Here is a 19,889-nt window from a genome sequence, read left to right on the forward strand (position 1 = left end):
TCTTTGAGTTATTATCTGGAAAAGAGCACATAAACATGTAATTAGTGCTCCTGCAATAGTGCATGGCCTCACACATCAGAATTAAGATTAAGCAGGGGATGTTACATTGATACTTCCTGGTTTCTGAATATATCCCCTGCCTGATGAACAACTCTTGGGCAGCCTCACTTCTGTGCTGCACTAGAGCAGGTTCTTGTGGCTTACTGTCCCACCAGAAGGGAAGCTTTTACTCAGAGACCACCATTTCTGAAAAGAAGCTGAGAAGCACTAGAAACTACTGAGAGATGTGTTACCAACAGGTTGCTGGTGGGAAGAGGATGTTCACGTGCAAAGAATAGATGGGCAGAAGTGTTTTAGGATCATTTTTAAGGAAGCTGATCATTTCAGTGTGTTCTTGACAGGAATCTTATATCCAAGGGTCACTACTAGGAGTTCCTGGTGGCATTTTCATGGCAAATATCCCATGTGTTTGCTGCCCTCCACCCTGGTGACACCATCTGGAGTACTGGGAGAGTAGTTCAGCTGACAAAGCAAGGGTGGATAGCTTGAGACGCGTCCATCTGGAGCAGCCAGACACATGCCCCATAGGCCTGCCTGTTTTGGCCAGCTTTTGGTGCAGAGCCTGAAATTAGCTGTTGATTGCACAGCCCAGAGGATATCAGGTTTGGATGTGGTGAAGTGAGCTTGGTGTTGAGGATCAGAATCAGCTCAGAAGGACTCCTTGTATGCAATGCAGGAGCTTGAAAAAGGGTCTGTATTTTCAAGGGCTATGCTTTAGGAGCTTGAAAAAGGGCCTGTATTATTTCTCATCTTGAAAAGGGCCTGTATTTTCAAAACCTGCCTACTTCATGGCTCTTTGAGTGCCAGTAGCTATGTATTTCTGAGTAGTGAACATTTCAATCTTTTGTTTGGGGGAAACCCCAAGTTTCTTTCAGAAAGAACTCCCCGAGGGCTTTTGGGTGACATTGGTAGCAAGGTGATGGTTGGATCAGATGATCTTGAAGCTCTTTTCCAACCTTAATGATTCTATAGGTGCAGGTATGTGATTTTTTTTCCTGTCTTTGCATATCCCATCAGTTGTCCTCACTAAAGGACACCTCTGTCTCTGGCACTGGTCCCTCTTTTCAGGGGACCTCACCGCCTTTGATTCTCTCCCTCGGTCTCTGAATGCAGAGAGGAGCTGTGGAGCGATGAGAGCCAAGGGGGGCAGTGCAAGGGGTACTGGGACTAGAGGCAGTGGTTTCTTACACCTGGAGGTCAGCCCGAGCCTCCCTCCCCCTATATATTTTCTCGAGTGCAGTGAACATGGTGAACACAGGACTAGTCCCCTTGCCCCAGCCCTTGGAATTCACACCCAAATCCTCGCGGTCGATGGCCCATTTCTCTTTCATAGCTTGAGGACCCTGGTACCCTGAGAATAAACGTCATCCCTGCAAGCAACATGAGCCAAGGATCCCCATCGGCGGCCGCAGCAGGGGCAGCCTCAGCCATCCTCACTGCCCCGGGGCACCACAGCCGCTTTCCGCAGGGGGGCCGGGGGCTGCCTGGGCGCTGCTTCGGCCAGGGGAAGCAGGAGGGGAACAAGGAGGGGGACTGCGAGGGGCCGGAACGGGATCAGCAGCACCGAGTGCCCGCAGCCGCACTCCGGGGACCCGCGGTGCTGGGCGGTGGGGCGGCCCCCGTCCCGCTCCCTCCTTCCCTTCCCTCCCTCCTTCCCTCCCTGCCTCCTTCCAGCCCTCCCTGCCTCCCTCCCGGCTCTTATTCTGAAAGGAGCCTCCGTGCCCATCTCCCCCCACCCTCGCCGCCTCCCCCTCCCCTCCCGCGGGCCTGGCCCCGCCGTGACCGCCGGCCCCGGGGGCCCCCCCCCGGTCCCGTCCCGTCCCGTCCCTCCCCGCAGAAGGAAGGAGGTCGCCACGCATGGCTCGGCTGGCTCCGGCCGTGTTTTGCTGCTTTAATCCGCGGCGGTTCGCACTCGAGAGCCAAGGGCATCCATCCTCTTCACTTCACTTTCTGGAAGACCTGGACGCAGACTTCGTCCTCGGCCGTCATGCGCTGCAGGGGGGGAAGGAGGAGACGGAGCTCAGGCTGCGGCCCTGCCTGCTCCCCCCATCCCATCCCCCCGTCGGGGCACCCCGCGGGCTCGGAAGGGGCACGGCCGTCAACTTTTGAACCCTGCAGGCGGATGTTTATGGGAGGTGGTCATTGCTCCCGAGGAGCAGCTGCTGGAGCCCGAGAGGAGCTGGAAGGAGGCCGCGCAGGCTCGCTCGGGGCCCCCAGCACCTGCACCGTGTGCGCCCACCGCCACTCGCTGCCCCCTCACCAGGTGCAGCCGGTCCCCCTCCAGCCAGTGCCTCCAGCCTCGGTTCCTCTTCTCTCCCAGCTGCTCGCACACCAGCTGATCACCCTCCCAGGACACGGTTGTCTGAAAAAAAAACAAAATAAATAAACCCAAATGGAGGAAGGCACGGTCCCAACAAAAGCAGGTCCTGACAGTACAGATTTCCAGCGATGACATCGACTGTTCCCATCAGACATATTTTCAAACGCATTTCGGGATCTGCTGTCTTTTTGGTAGCTCCTTAGGACTGATGGTAGGAGTTTGGCACTCTGGTAGTCCTCAGGACTGACTCTTTGTGGGGAATGGATGTCCCTCTGCCTCCCATGTGCAACTGAGCACTGACAAATGGGCTATTTCTATCTTTTTAAGGGCTTTATCCCAAAAGACTAGTACCCTCTGGATCCCAAAGTACTGGGCCTTTGGCTGTGTGGTGCTCATCCCCTTTGCTGTGATGTACTCATAGAATCAGTAACTCCTGGACCTGCCGGGGCAGGCCAGCTCTGACCTGGGCTCTCACCTTGTTTGTGAACCAAAACCTAGACAAGTCCCTGAGGTCCTAGCACACCCCGGTCTGCCTTCCTCCAGCCCCGCGTGGGCTTCTCACCTGGCACTTGCGTCCATCCACGGGCCCCAGGTCCTCCTCAAACTGGACTCCCAGGTCGAAATCCATAACGTAGTCCCGAAGGGAGGTGATCGTGCGGATGACCATGTGATCTCCCGTGTGGATGATCTCCTTATCGGGCTTCAGGAGGCAAACCACTTTGCGCAGGACCACGTTGATATCTGGAGGACAAGACGGCGGGGAGATCTGAGGGCTGCCTGGGCCCCCCCGCAGAGCTGCTTCACTCTTTAGCCAGGGAGCCCCAGTTCTGGGGGTACCTCCTCTCCCCCTCCCAGGGACGGGGGCAGACAGAACGACCAAAGCTTTGGGGTTGCCCAGATCCCGTCCTCCCCTTCCCAGATCCCGCGGGCTGACGTTTTTGGGGACCGAGGGGAGTAAAAGCGATGAAGGAGGACGGGGTTACCTAGTGCCCGGAGATAATTGTCCATGTTCTCCTGGGAGACGAAGCGGTAATACCCGGTGAGGTTGGGCGGCATCCCGGGGCAGAGCGGCGGGACCGACGGCTAGGAGCAGCGGAGAGCGGAGCGGGGAGCGGGGACCGGCACGGAGCGGGGCTGGGGCGAGCCGCCGGGCCCCTCGCTGCGCTAAAAGTCCCAGCTCGGGGAGGCGCGGAAAAAAACGGGACTGCCCCCGCTTCCCGCACCTCCGCCCGGCCCCGGGGGGGCGGGGGACAGCAGCGGGGCATCTCCTCCCCGCCGCTCCCGGGGACACGCAGCCCGTCGGGGCGGCTCCGTGTCCGTGTCCGTGTCCGTGTCCGGCTCCGGCTCCGGTGCCGGTGCGGGCGTCGGGCGCGCCCCGTCGAGCCGCGCGCCCCCGAGGTAGAGGCGCGCCCCCGCCGCACCTGGCCCCGCGCCCCCCCCCCCGTCCGTGCTCGCCGCCGCGCCCGTGACGTCACGCTGCAGTGCCGGGGCGGGGCCGAGCGGCACCGGGCGAGCGGAGCGGAGCGGAGCGGGGCCGGGTGCCGGCAGCTCAGGGCGTGCCCAGCCCGCGCCGGGCCCCCGCCGTCCAGCACCGCGGCCGGGCAGCGACCCCCGCCGCCGCCGCCCCCACCGCCGCCGCCGCCGCCGCCGCCTCCGCCATGGGCGAGCCGCGGCCCCGCGCCGCCGTCCTCCTGCCGCTCCTCTGCCTCTGCGCCGCGCTGCCCGGCGGCGCCGCCAACAAAGGTGAGCGGAGCGCCGCGGGCACGGACGGCGGCGGCGGGGCAGGGGCTGCCGAGCTCCGAGAGGAGACCCCCCCTCACACCTCCCCGGCCGCCCCCCGCGGCGGGCAGAGCGGCAGCTGGCAGCGCCATCCGGCCGTGCATCCGTCTGTCCGGCCGTCCATCCGTTCATCCACTCGTCCGTCCATCCATCCATCCGTCCACCCACCCATCCATCCACTCATCCACCCACCCACCCATCCGTCCATCCATCCATCCATCCATCCGTCCATCCGTCCATCCATCCGTCCATCTGTCCATCTGTCCGTCCATCCATCTGCGGTTGCGGTGCGGCTCCCCGCTGTCATCTCTCACGTTTTGCCAGGGGGGCTCCGAGGGTCCCCAGCCTCTCGGGCTTTCTTTGCCCTTCCAAGCGCCCTCATCCCATTCCCCTCCCTCTACTTTCTCCACCCGGCTCTTGCCACCTGTTTTTTTTTTTTTTTTTTCGTATATTCTCTCTCCTTTCAGCATTCCCTCCTCGTTTTCCCCATGTCCACCCGCTTGCCTTGCTTTTGTTTCAGTTCTTGCCGTGTGGGTTTAGCTTTCCTTCCTTAACATGCGGAGAGGGGATGTGTTGCATCTCCACAGATCCCTCTTGTCTCAGAAACACATCCTCTTATCTCCATTTTCCAATTCTAGTTCATGCATCTAGAATCTGTCAATAGGAATTATTCCACGGTTACGTGTTAATTGTGCAGGTTGCTTATATAAGGCAGTATCTTATGTGCCAAATAAAATAATAATAATAATAAAAAAGACCAAAACCAAATGCTACAGCTCTAGCGTTCTGCATGCAGATGTTCTTTGAACACGTAGGGTGATGGAGAAGGATGTAGGTTACTAGATCTGTGGCCATAGACACAGGCACGAGAAATTCATTCTAGGGGAGTCAGCGAGACAATAATCGGATGGGGTGGGGGAATCTGAAACACGCAAGGGTCATCAGGGAATGTGACATTTTAGTGTGCTTTCGGTGCTCTGGACAGAGCTACAGACAGTGTGCAGCACAGGGCTCTGTGTACACTGATACTGGCAGGGGCATTTTTTTGCACTGCTCGGGCTCCAAGGGACCCAGCTGCAAGGCAAGGCCCCTTGTGCTCTGTATTTTCTCTCACCTTTGTGAATTGACACGCTGAAATATGTACCCACCTTTGGCAAATGATTTCGGTTTTGTAGGAGCTTTCTTGAAACTGGTGGGAGTCTGTATCCTAAAAATATCCCCTGAATGCACTTCTAATCCCCAAGAACTCGCATACCAAGAAATCAGATTGGTGATTCCCAAGTTGCAGGTGGATGCAGCAAAGGGTTTCTGTCTCTACCACCAGCTTGTTACCCCAGCAACAGGGCACATTCGGCATTTGTGGCTCTGGACTCCCACCTCGGTGCTGTGGTGCACGGGCTGGGACTGGCACAGAGCGGAATCTGGTGGGGGCAGCGGAGGGGTGGCGTGAGACGTGGGCACTCGCACACAGGAAGGATTCCTCCTGCATACTGAGCAGGGTGGATGTTGCTCTGGGTTTCCTACGCAATGCTCTATAATCTTAATCAATATGGGGAGAGAGAAATGCCAGCCCACACTCTTCGCTTCCACGCCGAGCTGTGGCCACCCGCTCTGAGCTGCAGTCCTGCCTGCTGGCCCATCACCCAGCTCCAGCAGCACGTCCTGGGCCTGATGGGCAGGAGCGATCGATGGGAGGGGATGCTGTCCCTTCTGAGCCAACACAGACGCCGTGGCTGTACGTGTGCTGCAGAGACTGAATCCACATATTGGCAGTAGTGCCCTTGAGGGGAAGGGCTCGGTCTCCTGCTCCCCACCAGCCATGCTGTGCTCAGAGTATGGCTTGGTTGTAATAAATCTCGGTCTCCAGGGGGGTGGGAGAGTGGGGGATTATCTGGGAATGGGGGTTGTAACTAGGACATGTAATATAATCTCTGAGGCCCATTTGGCAGGGAGTGGGCATGGGGGAGGGGTTTTTAATTTATAACGATATTTTCTCCTCTCTCTCCCCCCCCCCCCCCCCGCCCCATCCCCCTTTATTTCTCCCTTTCCCTGCCCTGGAGCCGATGTGATAAAGATTAATTTGCTATTTCTGGGCCTGTGACATTTTTCAGAGCCTCCTGCTGGCGGCTGCCTCCATGCCAAGTCTGGCTGGGCTCCAGCCAACGGGATCAGCAAGGAGGGGCCAAAGGAATATGGTGCTCACCATGGAGTGGGGAAGGAAGGAGCAAGGGACTCAGCAGATTATATTATACGTGTAGGGTGACTGTCTGAAAGTGTACCTGGACATATGTGTCAAGATCCTTGGCCTTAGTCCAGAGGGTGGAAGGCATAGGTGGTAATGGCTGCGTGCAAGACTTATCCCCTGGGGACACCCCAAGGGAAGGTGTCTCCTGGATCCTTTAATTATGGCTTCAGTGAGCCAAAGGCTTTAGCATTTGGAATCTTGCTCCAGAGTCAGACTACTCGTGTCTATTGCTCTCATTTTTGTAATTGCTCCAGCTTTCCTGGGCACCCAAATGCCTCTCCACGTGCTTCTAACGAGAGTAATGACAAGGCCAGAAGGAACACATCGGTTCGGGGGAGGTCTCCCAGGAGTGAGGTAGAACAGAACTGAAGAAAAATAGCTGTTTCTTCTCAGCCTACTTCAGCTTTCTTTATTTCCAGAGAAGGAGGTGGGGAGGGGTGGTTGCTACCTGCCACTGGATGATATGCTGCACTTTTTCTATTGAACCTGTCATTTTTGGCTAATACTATCCTGTGCTCCATCCCTTACCCCAAATTTTGTCTCAGCAAATAAGCACAAACCCTGGATTGAAGCTGAATATCAGGGCATCATCATGGAGAATGACAACACAGTCCTGCTCAACCCACCGCTGTTTGCACTGGACAAAGATGCTCCACTGCGCTATGCAGGTAGGTGGGCAGCAGCTTTGGGAAGGGTGGGAGGCAGGGAGAGACCTCCAAAGAGGCAGGGTCACATTCATCCCTGTGCTGGATTCTGTTCAGGAAACGATCACCTCCAAACCTCATTTCGGAGGAGGTCCCCAGTGAAGTCTGGAGCCAATTTGGGCACAGCTTGATTTAGGATCCTGTGAGCTGTTTCCCTTAGGGAGGGGAACTGAGGGTGGAGCCAGCTACTTTTTGACGCAGTTCTGCTATTTCCAAAGATCACATGCACAGCTCTGTGTCTGTGAGGGCTGGAGGAAGCTGGTAGGGCACAATTTGCTGGCAGTTCCACATCCCTCACAGGAAGCACGAATCCCTGAAAGTACAGCTAATGCTTTGATGCTTTTACAAGGTTTTTTATTCCTAGTGTTTGCTCCATGGCTGGAGCTTCTTCATGCAAGCCCCCTCAGCTTTGGAAGAGGAAAAGGGGTCCCTGTGAGCTGAGGTCTCAGATTTAGGTGACCTTATCTGTAATTCCCTGAGATACTGTGCACATCCCGTATTAGAAGGATGGGGCATCATGGATCTTCATGCTTTGGATGTCTGTCTGAAATATATGGCCTGTTTTGCCTCCTTGAGGGGTGGAGAGATGGACTAAGGTGCTCTCTCAGTACTTTGACAGTATAGCCCTCATACCCCCAGCTTAAGCCTTGTAGCCTCCAGCTTTCCTTGATGCTGGGCAAGAGATCTTGCTGTGGGAGTAGTCTCCAGTAGAGGGCAATCTACATCATGGATGTCTGTCTGTAAGAGCTGGTAGGAGGAACTCCTAGGAAACCAGCAACTGCACCACAATAAGATGATAATGAAGGAGAAAGGAGAGTGTAAGTTAGAAAGGAAGAAAATCAGGGAGTGGGAAGCAAAGGGTCATGTTGTGCTCTCCTCAGTGCTCTTTATTCTTCCCTTCCTCTCCACCTGTGGGTGCCAGGTGAAATCTGTGGCTTCAGGATCCATGGGGCAGGGGTGCCTTTTGAAGCTGTGATCCTCGACAAAGCTACAGGTGAGGGACTGATCCGGGCCAAGGAACCAGTGGATTGTGAAGCCCATAAAGAGCACACATTCACCATCCAGGCCTATGACTGTGGAGAGGGACCTGATGGAGCCAATACCAAGAAATCACACAAGTAAGTCCATGCAGTCGTTACTGCATGTTACAAAATGTCATCTGTCACATAAATGCAAGTGAAAAATGCTGTGGAGCCCTTCCTTTAGCCCGGGTTAATTTTTTTTCTAGCCGTGATGCTGTAACTCGACATGTGAATATGACCAAACAAAAATGTGATGGCCCTGTGCACTGGCTGAGTCACACGAGTAAATACACCAGAAACCAGGACTGCTTGACAGTTGTGTCTGAGTGGTGCCTTACATTACTGAATACAGGCAGAAGGTCCAGATGACATTATCAGTCCTTTTACTCTTCCTCTGCGATGGGAAACCATAGTACAAGCTTATATGTACCAACATTGCTGGGCTGAAATCCAGGTCTTTTTCCTTGTCCTTGCCTTTGACATCTGGAAGTCAGACTGGTACATTTTATGGGAGTGATGTAATCTGAAATTTGGGTGGTGTATGGTTCCTAATCAGGCAATAACTTCTTACTGATGTTTCTCTGCATCAGGGCCACAGTGCACGTTCGAGTAAATGATGTGAATGAGTTTGCTCCTGTCTTTGTGGAAAAGTTGTATCGTGTCGCAGTGACTGAGGGAAAGCTGTATGACCGCATCTTGCGCGTGGAAGCCATTGATGGAGACTGCTCACCACAGTACAGCCAGATCTGCTACTACGAGATCCTGACCCCCAATATTCCCTTTCTGATTGACAATGATGGTAAGTATCTGAACCTGCCACGAGCACATCACTCTCCCTTTTCTTCTCTGCTCTCCCTCTTCCAGTCCCATTTGCTGGCAGAACTGTGATACATGAACCACACTTCCTCTAGTACCGCTCATCTCTCTCATGAAGAGACTCAGCAGCCATTTTGTGGGATGCTATAGCATATAGCAGAGTGTCACTGTGGGGGAACTCTGCCTTCATTTGGTTGTTTCTGTAGCTGATCAAAAATAGAGTGATTTCTAGAAGCAACGTGTTTGAAGAGACTTTCTTCTTACTTGATTTCTTTGTGTTGCTAACCAGGGAACATTGAGAACACAGAGAAGCTACAGTACAGTGGAGATCGTCTCTACAGATTCACAGTAACCGCCTATGACTGTGGAAAGAAGCGGGCTTCTGATGATGCTGAAGTGGAAATCCAAGTGAAACCCACCTGCAAACCCAGCTGGCAGGGTATGAAACCTCCAGACATACTTTTGTCTTGCCTTTATGCTGAACTACTCAATCCTACTGATTGAAAATGTTTGTGTATACACATATAAATTTGTATATATATACATGGTTAAATTCTGGCACCAAACCACAAATCCTGCCTAAGGTACTGCAAAGCTACTGGAAGGCAATTGAACATGGGAAAAGCATTTCTTAGATTACTGTGAACTACTATGTATTTGATAAGCCTCATAGAATTCAATGTAGATTGCATTTGAGGCTGCTCATCTTGAGGATCTTTGGCTTTTTCAGAGGTGATGTCTGTCTACAGGGTCAGCTAAGTCAATGGAATTAAGGGGAAATCAACACAGCTAAATGTCAACTCTGCCTGATGAGAGACTGAAAATCCAGGGATTGATGCTACACTGGCACTAGCTGTAGAAGATGAGAATTTGGACTTTCTGTGCTTCCAGGAAATCTTCCCTTGCACTGATGCCAGCTGCATAAAGTTGATTTTCAGTGCAGAAGGGGCCAAAAATCTCTCTGTTTATGGGCTGGTGCATAGATGCCATTTGTGTGTGCCAAGCGTTCTGGCCCTGGGTCCTTGGCAGGACCTAACCCTTCTCTTCTCTGTCACTCTTCTTCATTAGGCTGGAACAAGAGGATTGAGTACACACCGGGTGCAGGCAGCCTCGCGCTCTTCCCCAGCATTCACCTGGAGACCTGCGATGAGCCCCTGTGGAACATCCAGGCCACGGTGGAGCTGCAGACCAACCACGTGGCTAAGGGCTGTGACCGGGATAACTACTCCGAGAAGTCACTGCGCAAACTCTGTGGTGAATCAAGTCTTTCCTGAGTGAAGGGCAATGGCAGCAAAGCACCCTGCCTGTTTCCCTGAAGGGATTCACGATGATACCTTTGTGCCTCACGCAGCAGAGCTGCTGGGACACACTCCTCATATCTGCTGTAGTCAGCAGGGCGGTGAGGACACCTAGCTCACATGCTGTATCGAGCACAGGCATCCTGTGGGCACCCTACCTGTATTTGTAAAGGGCTCCCTGTACTTTCTGGGAAGCCGGAGGTTTATGTGCATTGTCTCATTATGCAGACATTATGCATTATGCAGAGTCTATGGGATATATCCTTTGGCACAGATGGAAAAGTCACCTTCCTCCTCCAGACAGGAGAAGGCCTATAGGCCACTCTCCCTCTCCCTGTGCCCTAGGACGTTACAATGAGCACTCTGCCACCCTCTTCTTCTGTGCCCTAGATCCCAGGCTTCTCAGACTCCTGTCCTCCTGACTCCTGACTCCTTCCCTTCTTGGTAGGTGCCGCCTCAGGAGAGATTGACTTGCTGCCTGTGCCTAGCCCCACGGCAAACTGGACTGCACGGCTCTCAGTGCACTACAGCCAGGACAGCAGCCTCATCTACTGGTTCAATGGCAGCCAGGCTGCCCAGGTGCCTGTGATGAACGGGCTGCATGCCCATGAGGGGCTGAGCGACCACTTCACCCTGTCCGTCTGGATGAAACATGCTGTAGTGCCCAGCAAAGGCAGGCGGGAAGAGGAGACGGTGATCTGCAGCACAGTGCAGAGCGGTGAGACACTTTTCCTGGGGAGGTGATGCTGAGCTGTTAGAAGGCATTGTCCATGCAGGTGGAAATCCCTGTGTTCCAGAGCAGGGCCTGGGAAGGGGTCCCTCCTTAGGAACATAGCTTCCTCAGCCTCCACATTTCCTAGGAGCAGCCAAGCCCACTGTGAACACACAGTGCTGAGTGCCAATCATGCAGTCTAGTGTGTGTTTCTGGGCTCTGGCTTTGAAGTATTGTATGTAATGCCCTTTGCTTGTCCTCTGGCAGAGGATGGCTACTCACATTACTCTCTGGCTGTGCATGGCTGCCGAATTGCATTCCTCTACTGGCCATTGCTGGAGAGTGCAAGGCCTGTGAAGTTCCTCTGGAAGCTTGAGCAGGTGAGGAAATGTTAACCTCTTCTCTGTGCTCTTTCTCCTCCTTCCCCTTGCTGATTCCTTCTTCTGCTGTATGCCATAGGTCTGTGATGATGAATGGCACCATTATGCCCTCAATCTTGAGTTCCCTACTGTCACACTCTACGTGGATGGCGTCTCCTATGACCCTGCCCTCATCCATGACAATGGCCTCATCCATCCTCCACGGCAGGAGCCTTCACTCATGATTGGAGCCTGCTGGACTGGTGAGTGCCCACTCCCTGAGCTGTGCTGTTTCCTTGTGGGAAACAAGGGAGTGGAGGGAAAGCCAGAAAAGATGAAAAATGGTGTCCAATACTAAATGATGCAAACCACATTGCAGCCATCTTTTCTCCTTGTTACCAAAGCCAGTGTGGTTCCTTCCCTCCTTATGGACCAAGCCAGCAGGCCGTGTTGATAATAACTCAGGTGCCAATGGCAGCTTTGTGGACAGCAGCAGTAGAACATGTGATGACAGTTAACTAGCTTTCATGCGGGGGAGAGTTGAAAATCTATACCTCATTCAGGTGTTGGCCTTTCTATCAAAATTTTTCACCAGAGAGCAGAGGTCATTATTTATGCTGCTGGTTGTATTGATGGTGATTTGTGTGTCTTGAGTTTCTTTATGGAGAAGTCACAAAGCAGTCTGTGCAAGAGCTGGGTTGGAGAAGAAAGATCAGGTTAAGAACGTAGTTAAGCCACTACCAGATTAAAACCAGTTCTGTGGAGATGTAAGTCTGATGTCTTTCAGTTTTCCTGTAAGACTGGAGCAGAACAAAACTTAGGGACATGGTTTTGTGGGTAATATTGGTGGTAGGAGACGGTTGGACTAGGTGATGTTGTAGGTCTTTCCAACCTTAATGATTCTATGATTCTGTTCTATGAAAACTAAAGGAATATGCCTGCTCCTTGACTTCATTCCAGCAGAAATTGATAGTAAGGTCAAACTTTTAATGTAGTCTTGCTTCTCCACAGCTCTGTTTTCTACTGGCCTTTTGCATCCAACAAATACTAATCAGCTTGGGACACCCTTCTGAAACCATCTGAATTTCAAAGAGTGCGGAGAACATGGCTTGTTGAGAACACAGCAAGGACCACATTGCATAAATGGGAATCACTTAATTCCTAGAATAGATATTGCTGTGAAAGGAGGAAAAAAAGCCCTATATTTTCCTCTTGTATTAGTTACAGTTTCAATATCCCTTTATGAGGGGGACACTGTGCTCTTTCATCTGTGTTGTGCTGTCTCTAGGGTTGAAGGGTGCACTGCCTGGTACGTGAGTCCAGAGATGTTCTTTCACACTGGCTGATATGGGTAATTGTGTAGAAACATGCCTGACCCTGTAACTACCCTCTTCCAATGTATAATTGCTTGTCTGAATGTTCTCCTTTTACAGAGGAGAAAAACAAAGAGAAAATCAAGGGAAATGAGAATTCCACTGATACTGTACAAGGTAGGGAAAAGAAAGAAGATGATTCTCTTCCCCTCTTCACCATGCATGACTATATCACTTCTTGCATGGTGCCTTCCTTATACAGCTCCTTGATCCTGTCCTGCCACCTCCTGCCATTTTGGGAAGAAAACCCTTATTATTTGGCAGATTGGTCCTTGATACCTCTAGAGCATGAAAATGCTGGTAGGACTACAGCCTGCTTTGAGAAATGGAGTATGCTTTTGATGTGAAGAAAGTGTCCTCATGCCTGGTCATTAAAGTTGGTCTCTGAAGAACACAATAGCCATTGGAGACATCAGGAGATGTCACCTCATCCCTAACTATCTGTGGAACATACAGTTTCTTTTGAAAGCCCTCACAGGAAGCAGAGTTAGAAGGGGACAAGAAATTGTTTCCATCTGGCATTCAGTGGTTTAGCAGAAACTTCTCTATGCTACCTACCTGTCACTGCCCTGGTCTTTCTGTTCATCTTTTCCCTACCTGGGATTCCAAAAATTGTCATCTACTCGCTTCAGTATTGTCTGTCTTTTTACTGCCTTTTTCATTTCTATGTTCTGTGCACCTCTCTGTTCTCTCCTACCTCCCTTAACATCTCTGTGTCCCTCACACTGTGGCTTTTGTTGTCTTTGCTCTTCCGTGTCCCATGCAGTCATCTGTCTCTCTATCTCTCTCGTAAGGGAGACAACTGTGTGTCCCTCACTTTTCTGTTGTCTTTGTTCTCTTCCTCACCATGTCTCTCACACCCTCCACGTCCCATGTTTCCCTCAGGAGATCCTCTGTTGATACACCACTACTTCCATGGTTACTTGGCTGGCTTCACTGTGCGCCCTGGTAGCTTGGAGAGCCGGGAGGTTATTGAATGCCTGTATGCCTGCCGTGAGGGGCTTGATTACAGTGACTTCGACAGTCTGGGCAAAGGGATGAAGGTATGCCCATCTGCCCAACTTGCATGGGTCTCCTCCACTCTCCTCCCTGGCCTTGCTTCCCAGGACTTTGCCTGCTCCCCCACCTCGGACAGCTCCCCACCTTTCTCCTTGGTGTCTCTCATAGCCTGGGTTCTTGGCATTTGCCAGGGAATACTAAGTATTTTCTTCTTGTCCGCTTCTAGGTTCATGTGAACCCCTCTCAGTCCTTGCTCACCTTGGAGGGTGACGATGTGGAAACCTTCAACCATGCAATCCAGCATGTGGCTTACATGAATTCACTGCGCTTTGCTACCCCTGGAGTCCGCCCACTCAGGCTCACCACTGCTGTCAAGTGAGTGAATAAAGCAATACCCCTGGCTAGGTTCAGCAAGGGGATTACATCTCTTCTGACTAAAATTAAACCTCACCTTGTATTTAAATTCTAAGTGATGGTCTTGAAATGGGTAAGAGTCTTTCTGGAAATAATTATTAAAGTATCCATTTGGGTACTTTAATACTGGGGTAATAGAGTCCATGGAGGTAGCAGAACTTCTGCCTTTGCTGATGGTGTTTCAGGCATGTGGGCTGGTTTTAATTTTCTCTGTGGTGTGCCGATATGACCAAGTCACCTGAAAGCCAGTGATTACTACCATACCTCTCTGTCTGGCACAGCAGGCCACAGGGAAGACTACCAGAAAAAAAAAAAAAAAAAAAAAAAAAAATTGCCTTCGCTGCCAGTAATGGGCATGCTCTTTCACAATGCTCTTTCACAATGTTGGTGGAAAGCTGGGCCAGCTGATGCTTTCTGCTTCTCTCCTTCAGGTGTTTCAGTGAAGAGTCCTGTGTCTCCATCCCTGATGTGGAAGGTTATGTCGTGGTGCTACAGCCTGATGCCCCCCAGATCCTACTGAGTGGCACTGCCCACTTTGCTCATACTGCATCAGACTTTGAGGCTCCTGATGGGGTCCCCCTTTTCCCCAATCTCCAGATCACCTGCTCTATTTCTCACCAGGTGGAGGCCAAGAAGGATGAGAATTGGCATGGTACTGGTGAGTGGAGTATGGGGAGAGTCAGAGAAAAAATGGAAAAACCTGCAAGTGTTGCTGTTCTGCAGAGGAAGTAGAACCCCTGGTTGCACCCAAAACAGGAGAGAGTTTATAAATACAGAAGCAAGGCACACTGTGTGTTAATATGTAGGCTAATTGGTTCTTATCCCTTTCTGCTCCTCCCTGTACATTTTCCAGTTCCTTGCCTCACTCTCTCCTCCATCTTTCCCATGCTCATTCCTAATCCGTTTTACATTTTACCTACATTTCCCTTTACTGAATCCAGCACTGGATGTCTTGCCTGTTACTTTCTCCACTCCTGCACTTCCTCAGTCTCCTCCTGTTTCCCTTATTTTTTGCCCCCTCCCAAAGCTATATCAGGGGAAGTTCAGATTAGATATTAGGAAAACGCTCTTCACTGAGAGGGTGGTCAGGCACTGCAACAGGCTCCCCAAGGAAGTGCTCACGGCCCCAAGTCTGTCAGCATTAAAGAAACATTTGGCGAATGCTTGCAGATACATGGTTTAACTCTTAGGTTGCCCTCTGTGGAGTTAGGAGTTGCACATGATGATCCTTGTGGGTCCCTTCCTACTCAGGATATTCTGTGATTTTGTGATTCCTGTATCATTTGTTCCTTTGAATTCCCCTGTCAGTTTCCTCACACCCTAAATTATCTTTTCCCTCAATTCCCTCCATCATCCTCGGATTACTTCTCTGCACTCTATGCTCCACATATCCTTTCACTCCAGTTGCATCCCTTTTGCTAATAGGATTTTTTTGCTCATAGCTTTCTGTTCAGCAGCTTGAGCTTCTTAGAGAAGGTTGGTCTTGCCCCTGCTGAAAGCGATTAGTCTTAGAAAGTGGTTGCCATTTTAAATAAGACAAGATCTCAAACTTGGTTACCAGCAGTTGTGAGAATGGAAAGCTTTCAAGAGCACTCAGGGTCTGTGAATGTGTGAAAATTCGTAATTTTCAGTTTGCCAGTGCCAACAGTCATTACAGCCAAGATATGTTACCATGAACTAGTCCCATAATAGTATGTTGTTCCAAAATATAAGTGACTTAGTCATGTACACAAATAATGTCGTTAGAACCAGGGGGACTCTTCCAGCAAGTAATTAGACTGTCAGTGATTTTACTCAAGAAAAGTGCTAGCCAGAGAAAGAGAAGTCATTACTTAGGATATGAGTATGTCTAAGTGGGTACCATTCCTGCTTTCATTCCTGGCTGACTGGCTTCTGGCCGTTTTCTTTCCTTTTGCATCTCAGTGACAGACACACGAATGTCAGATGAGATTGTGCACAACTTGGATGGCTGTGAGATCTCATTGGTAGGAGATGACCTGGACCCAGAGAGGGAGTATCTGCTCCTGGATGGGGCAGCGCTGCAGCAGCGGGGCCTGGAGCTTGTTAACACCTCTGCCTACCTCACTATCACAGGTATGTCCTCCTTGGCCACCGATGTCTATTTATGCCTCTTTCACTACTTGTTAGGCATCACAGGGAGAAGCACTTAGGGCAATGTGTTGGTGTACTTTGTGAGACTGAGATATAACCATGTGCTGAACTCCTGGCTTTTGAAGTCCCAGGCTATTTCCCTTAGGAGGTGACTCCTCCAGCACACAGTGCTAGGATATGGTATCTGAGCTCTGATTCAGGCTCGTATCACTCCTCCTGACTTAGTTCCATTGCCCTTAGGGTCTGGTTTTCTTAGATGCCAGTAGTATTCTGTGTGAAATGACTGGGGGACAGCACATCCCAGAGGTTGTGGACTGCTGCGATGCTTACGTACTGTGCAGAATTTAACAGGGTGGTTGTCCTTGATCCTTTCTTCCCTTAAGTGTGTTCTAGCAGTGCAAGCTGGGATTTCATCAGATCATTTGCAGACAGCTCCAGTTCTAGTCCCTTCCCATTAACCTAACCTTGGATTTCTCTATAGCTCCTAGTTGCTACAGGGTTATGAGACCAGATGACTTTCAAGCAGGAGCTTCCTGACCCTACAACAATTATTTCGTCTTGGTTTTAGGGGTAGAGAGCATTGCAGTTTATGAGGAAATACTACGCCAGGTCTCATACCACATAAACCATGGTGCTGCTCTTTATGAAAGGAAGTTTCACCTGTCCTGCACGGAGATGAATGGACGCTACTCCAGCAATGAGTTTACTGTCGAGGTACAAGATCAATACATGCACAAATACATTTGTACATGCATGGGGAGATCACTGTGGATAGGAATGCACCCAGTGTAGACTCTATCACAGTGAACACAGGGCTGAATCTCTCTCACTCTGGTCTTTCTGCAGATGAATGTCCTCCACAACATGAACCGAGTTGCTCATCCTAACCATATTCTGAGTTCTCAGCAGTTCATACATCGAGGCCATCATTTACCCCCAGAGCTATCTGGCCACAGCTTGGCAAGCACCCATAACAACGCTAGTATGTAACACACTTTTGGTTTTACTCCTTTAGGTCAGGATGTTGATTTTGTGATATCCTGTTAGAACTTACAGCAGGGCATTGCTTGCAGACTCCCTTTACCCATCTTACTGTCTTGTCCCACTCTTCATTAGCAAATGGACTGCAGTCTGTGTCAAATTGTGTTTTAGAGCTTGGTGCAATAATTCTCCTCTGGTGCATTGCTTTCCTGACGCAGAAGCAGTCTGAAACCTACTACTTGTCTAAAAAGAGCAACTGTAAGCTTGTACTATTTCATTCATGCATCTTGCAAAAGTGCTCTCTGGGGCTGGGTAATGTAGTCTCAAAAGGAAGTTTCAACAGCGGGAGACAAATGACAGTCAAGACTGCCACTGCTCCAAAGAGAGATGGGACCAGGTGGTGATCAACGAATGCAGAAAATATGATAGTGATAGGACAAGAGGGAATGGCCTGTAGTTGTGCCAGCAGAGGTTTAAGCTGGAAATTAGGAGACATTTCTTCTCAGAAGCAGCAGTCAGGCATTGGAACAGGTTGCCCAGGGAGGTGGTGGAGTCACCGTCCCTGAAGGTGTTTAAGGAAATGTACCTGGTGCTTAGGGACATGGTCTAGTGGGTGATAATGGTGGTAACGGGACGGTTGGACCACACGATTTTGAAGATCTTTTCCAACCTTAATGACTATATGATTCTAATTGGCTCTTCTGAAAAGCTCTAGGAGTGTTTAAGAGGACCCTTTGTTGGTTTTGGCCCCCTGTTGTAGAGAACATGGAAAGCACCTTTGTTTCTAGCTTTTACTGCAGTTTCCTGCAGCAGCTCACCCAAAGCTGATCCAGCCCTGCAGCTGGAACTGAACCACTGCTGGGACAGCACGTGCTGGGAGAGTGCTGAAAAATCACCCCTTGCTGTGTCCTTCCCCAGCTCTGCTTGATCTCAGCAGAAGCAGTAGGAAAAGTTGTCTCTGCTATATAGAGTTCCCCAAAACAAATCCATGGAGGGCCTGGGTAAGTTTTCCAGGAAACGGGGTTATCTAGGGAGTGAAGGCTAGACATACAGGCTTAGAACAAAGAGGAGAGAGTTTGTCTAAGGCTCTTAGATGAATTTCAAATTTTCTCTTGTGGAGAAGCCAGGCTTTGACTGTGGTACTAAATTAGAAGGCTATTATAGTATTCTGACCTGCGTGCAAAGCACACTTCTGGGTTCCTTATTTCTCTGCTGCTTGCACAGTATCACACTATGAAAACCGTCCTCCTTAGAGACTCTCTCTAGTGAAAACCTCTCCCTCCCAATGAGCAGATACAATGACAGATGACCACTATATGACATATTCTGGTAACTTCTGTAGATGAAGCTACGCAGAGTCTACAGGCAAGCTGACATTAGAAAATGCCTGGACCTAGGCATCCTGGGAAACATCGAGCAAGGATAGAGCAGCCAAAGGCAGGAACTGCCTGCGCCCAGGGGAGCAGAAGAGTCAGGACACGTTCTTGCTTAGACTAAAACCCCACACTCTGTCCAACAGCTCCAGTTCCTGCAGGTTAGGCATTGGTCAGGTTGGAAACGTTTATGTGAGAGACGGTAACCACACCTTTTCTTTCTCCAAAGTGGTCCCCAGCGCAGCCACTATCATCATTGTGGTGTGCGTGGGCTTCCTGGCACTCATGGTGATCCTGGGCATCCTGCGCATCCATTCCCTGCACCGAAGGGGAATGGGGCAAGAGGTCCCGGGGGCTGCTGCAGGGGGACACACAAGCACTGGCAGCAAAGATAGCGACATGTTCTGGGACGACTCAGCCCTTACCATCATAGTCAACCCCATGGAGGTAAGGAGCAATCACAGAAACTTGGGCCTCCTGGGTTGCTAGATCCTTCCCCTTACGACATGTCTCATCTCCACAGTCCTACCAGAGCTGCCAGGAGAGGGCAGCAGAAAACAGTGAGGGAAGAGCTAATAAGGACATGGAGGAAGATGATGACAGCACTGACTCGGAGACACCCGACTCCCCAGACAGCAATGAGGTGGACGACCGACACATCATTGGCAAAAGTGACAGCTCTCACCGCTATTAGGAGCTTTAAAACTCCCGTCCAATGGATCCCCAAAAACATATGGCTGGAAGGAGGAGGTGTCTTACTTTAACTTCCTCCTTCCCCCACCTTGTACATGTTCTCCTCCCTCATGTGTCATTTCTGCCTCCCGTGTTCCTTCATCTTCCGCCATTCTCATTGTGGACATCCCCCACATTACTGACCCCACATTTGGCTCTCCTGAGACACATATTTGGGCACTTGCACATGAGAGTGGCACAGTTCAAACTATGGTGAGGAAGGAGGGGCTTGGAAAGAACGGAAAATTGGAAGGAGGAGCCAGCCACAAGGCTCAGAGTGGGCTCTCTCACAACCCTTCCCCAGATACTATATATATATATTGTATATTTTTCCAATGTTGTCGTTTGAGGTTTATTCTCGTTTCATGCAAAAAAAAAAATATCAAAAACTAAAACAAAAAAAAAAAACAAACACCAGAACACTGCAGCTTGTGTCGCTTTGTAAAATTGTCAATACTCCTAAACTAAATGAATGATGATAAGAAGGATGAGGAAGCAAAGTGGATTTTAAAATAAATGGATTTCAAATAAAAGGTTCAGGGTTTCTGCAGTTTTTCCACAATAAGCCGGGAAATAAGCAGCCTGCGTAG

At 50.7% G+C, this 19,889-nt stretch overlaps 2 protein-coding genes across 2 annotated transcripts; one reads left to right on the forward strand and one right to left on the reverse strand.

Moving 5' to 3' along the window:
• Window positions 1-1,922: 1,922 nt before the first annotated feature.
• Window positions 1,923-3,564, reverse strand: RBP5 (retinol binding protein 5). The gene is made up of 4 exons (XM_084510931.1): window positions 3,364-3,564; window positions 2,943-3,121; window positions 2,321-2,422; window positions 1,923-2,052 (listed from the first exon to the last, which is right to left on the reverse strand). Exons 1-4 carry the CDS (start codon window positions 3,434-3,436, stop codon window positions 1,999-2,001), a joined length of 408 nt encoding a protein of 135 aa, XP_084367057.1. The 5' UTR covers window positions 3,437-3,564; the 3' UTR covers window positions 1,923-1,998.
• Window positions 3,565-3,916: 352 nt separating this feature from the next.
• CLSTN3 (calsyntenin 3) lies at window positions 3,917-19,832 on the forward strand. Its single transcript, XM_084510912.1, has 18 exons — window positions 3,917-4,123; window positions 6,950-7,072; window positions 8,031-8,226; window positions 8,721-8,929; window positions 9,236-9,385; window positions 10,015-10,200; window positions 10,693-10,962; window positions 11,224-11,336; window positions 11,416-11,578; window positions 12,749-12,805; window positions 13,574-13,731; window positions 13,914-14,062; window positions 14,533-14,759; window positions 16,025-16,195; window positions 16,782-16,927; window positions 17,060-17,195; window positions 18,797-19,014; window positions 19,091-19,832. The coding sequence occupies exons 1-18, from the start codon at window positions 4,039-4,041 to the stop codon at window positions 19,259-19,261; spliced, it is 2,928 nt and encodes a 975-aa protein (XP_084367038.1). The 5' UTR covers window positions 3,917-4,038; the 3' UTR covers window positions 19,262-19,832.
• The last annotated feature ends 57 nt before the right edge of the window (window positions 19,833-19,889 follow it).

The sequence above is a fragment of the Aythya ferina genome (assembly GCF_964211825.1).
Source record: "Aythya ferina genome assembly, chromosome: 1".
In the NCBI taxonomy this organism is placed as follows: domain Eukaryota; kingdom Metazoa; phylum Chordata; class Aves; order Anseriformes; family Anatidae; genus Aythya; species Aythya ferina.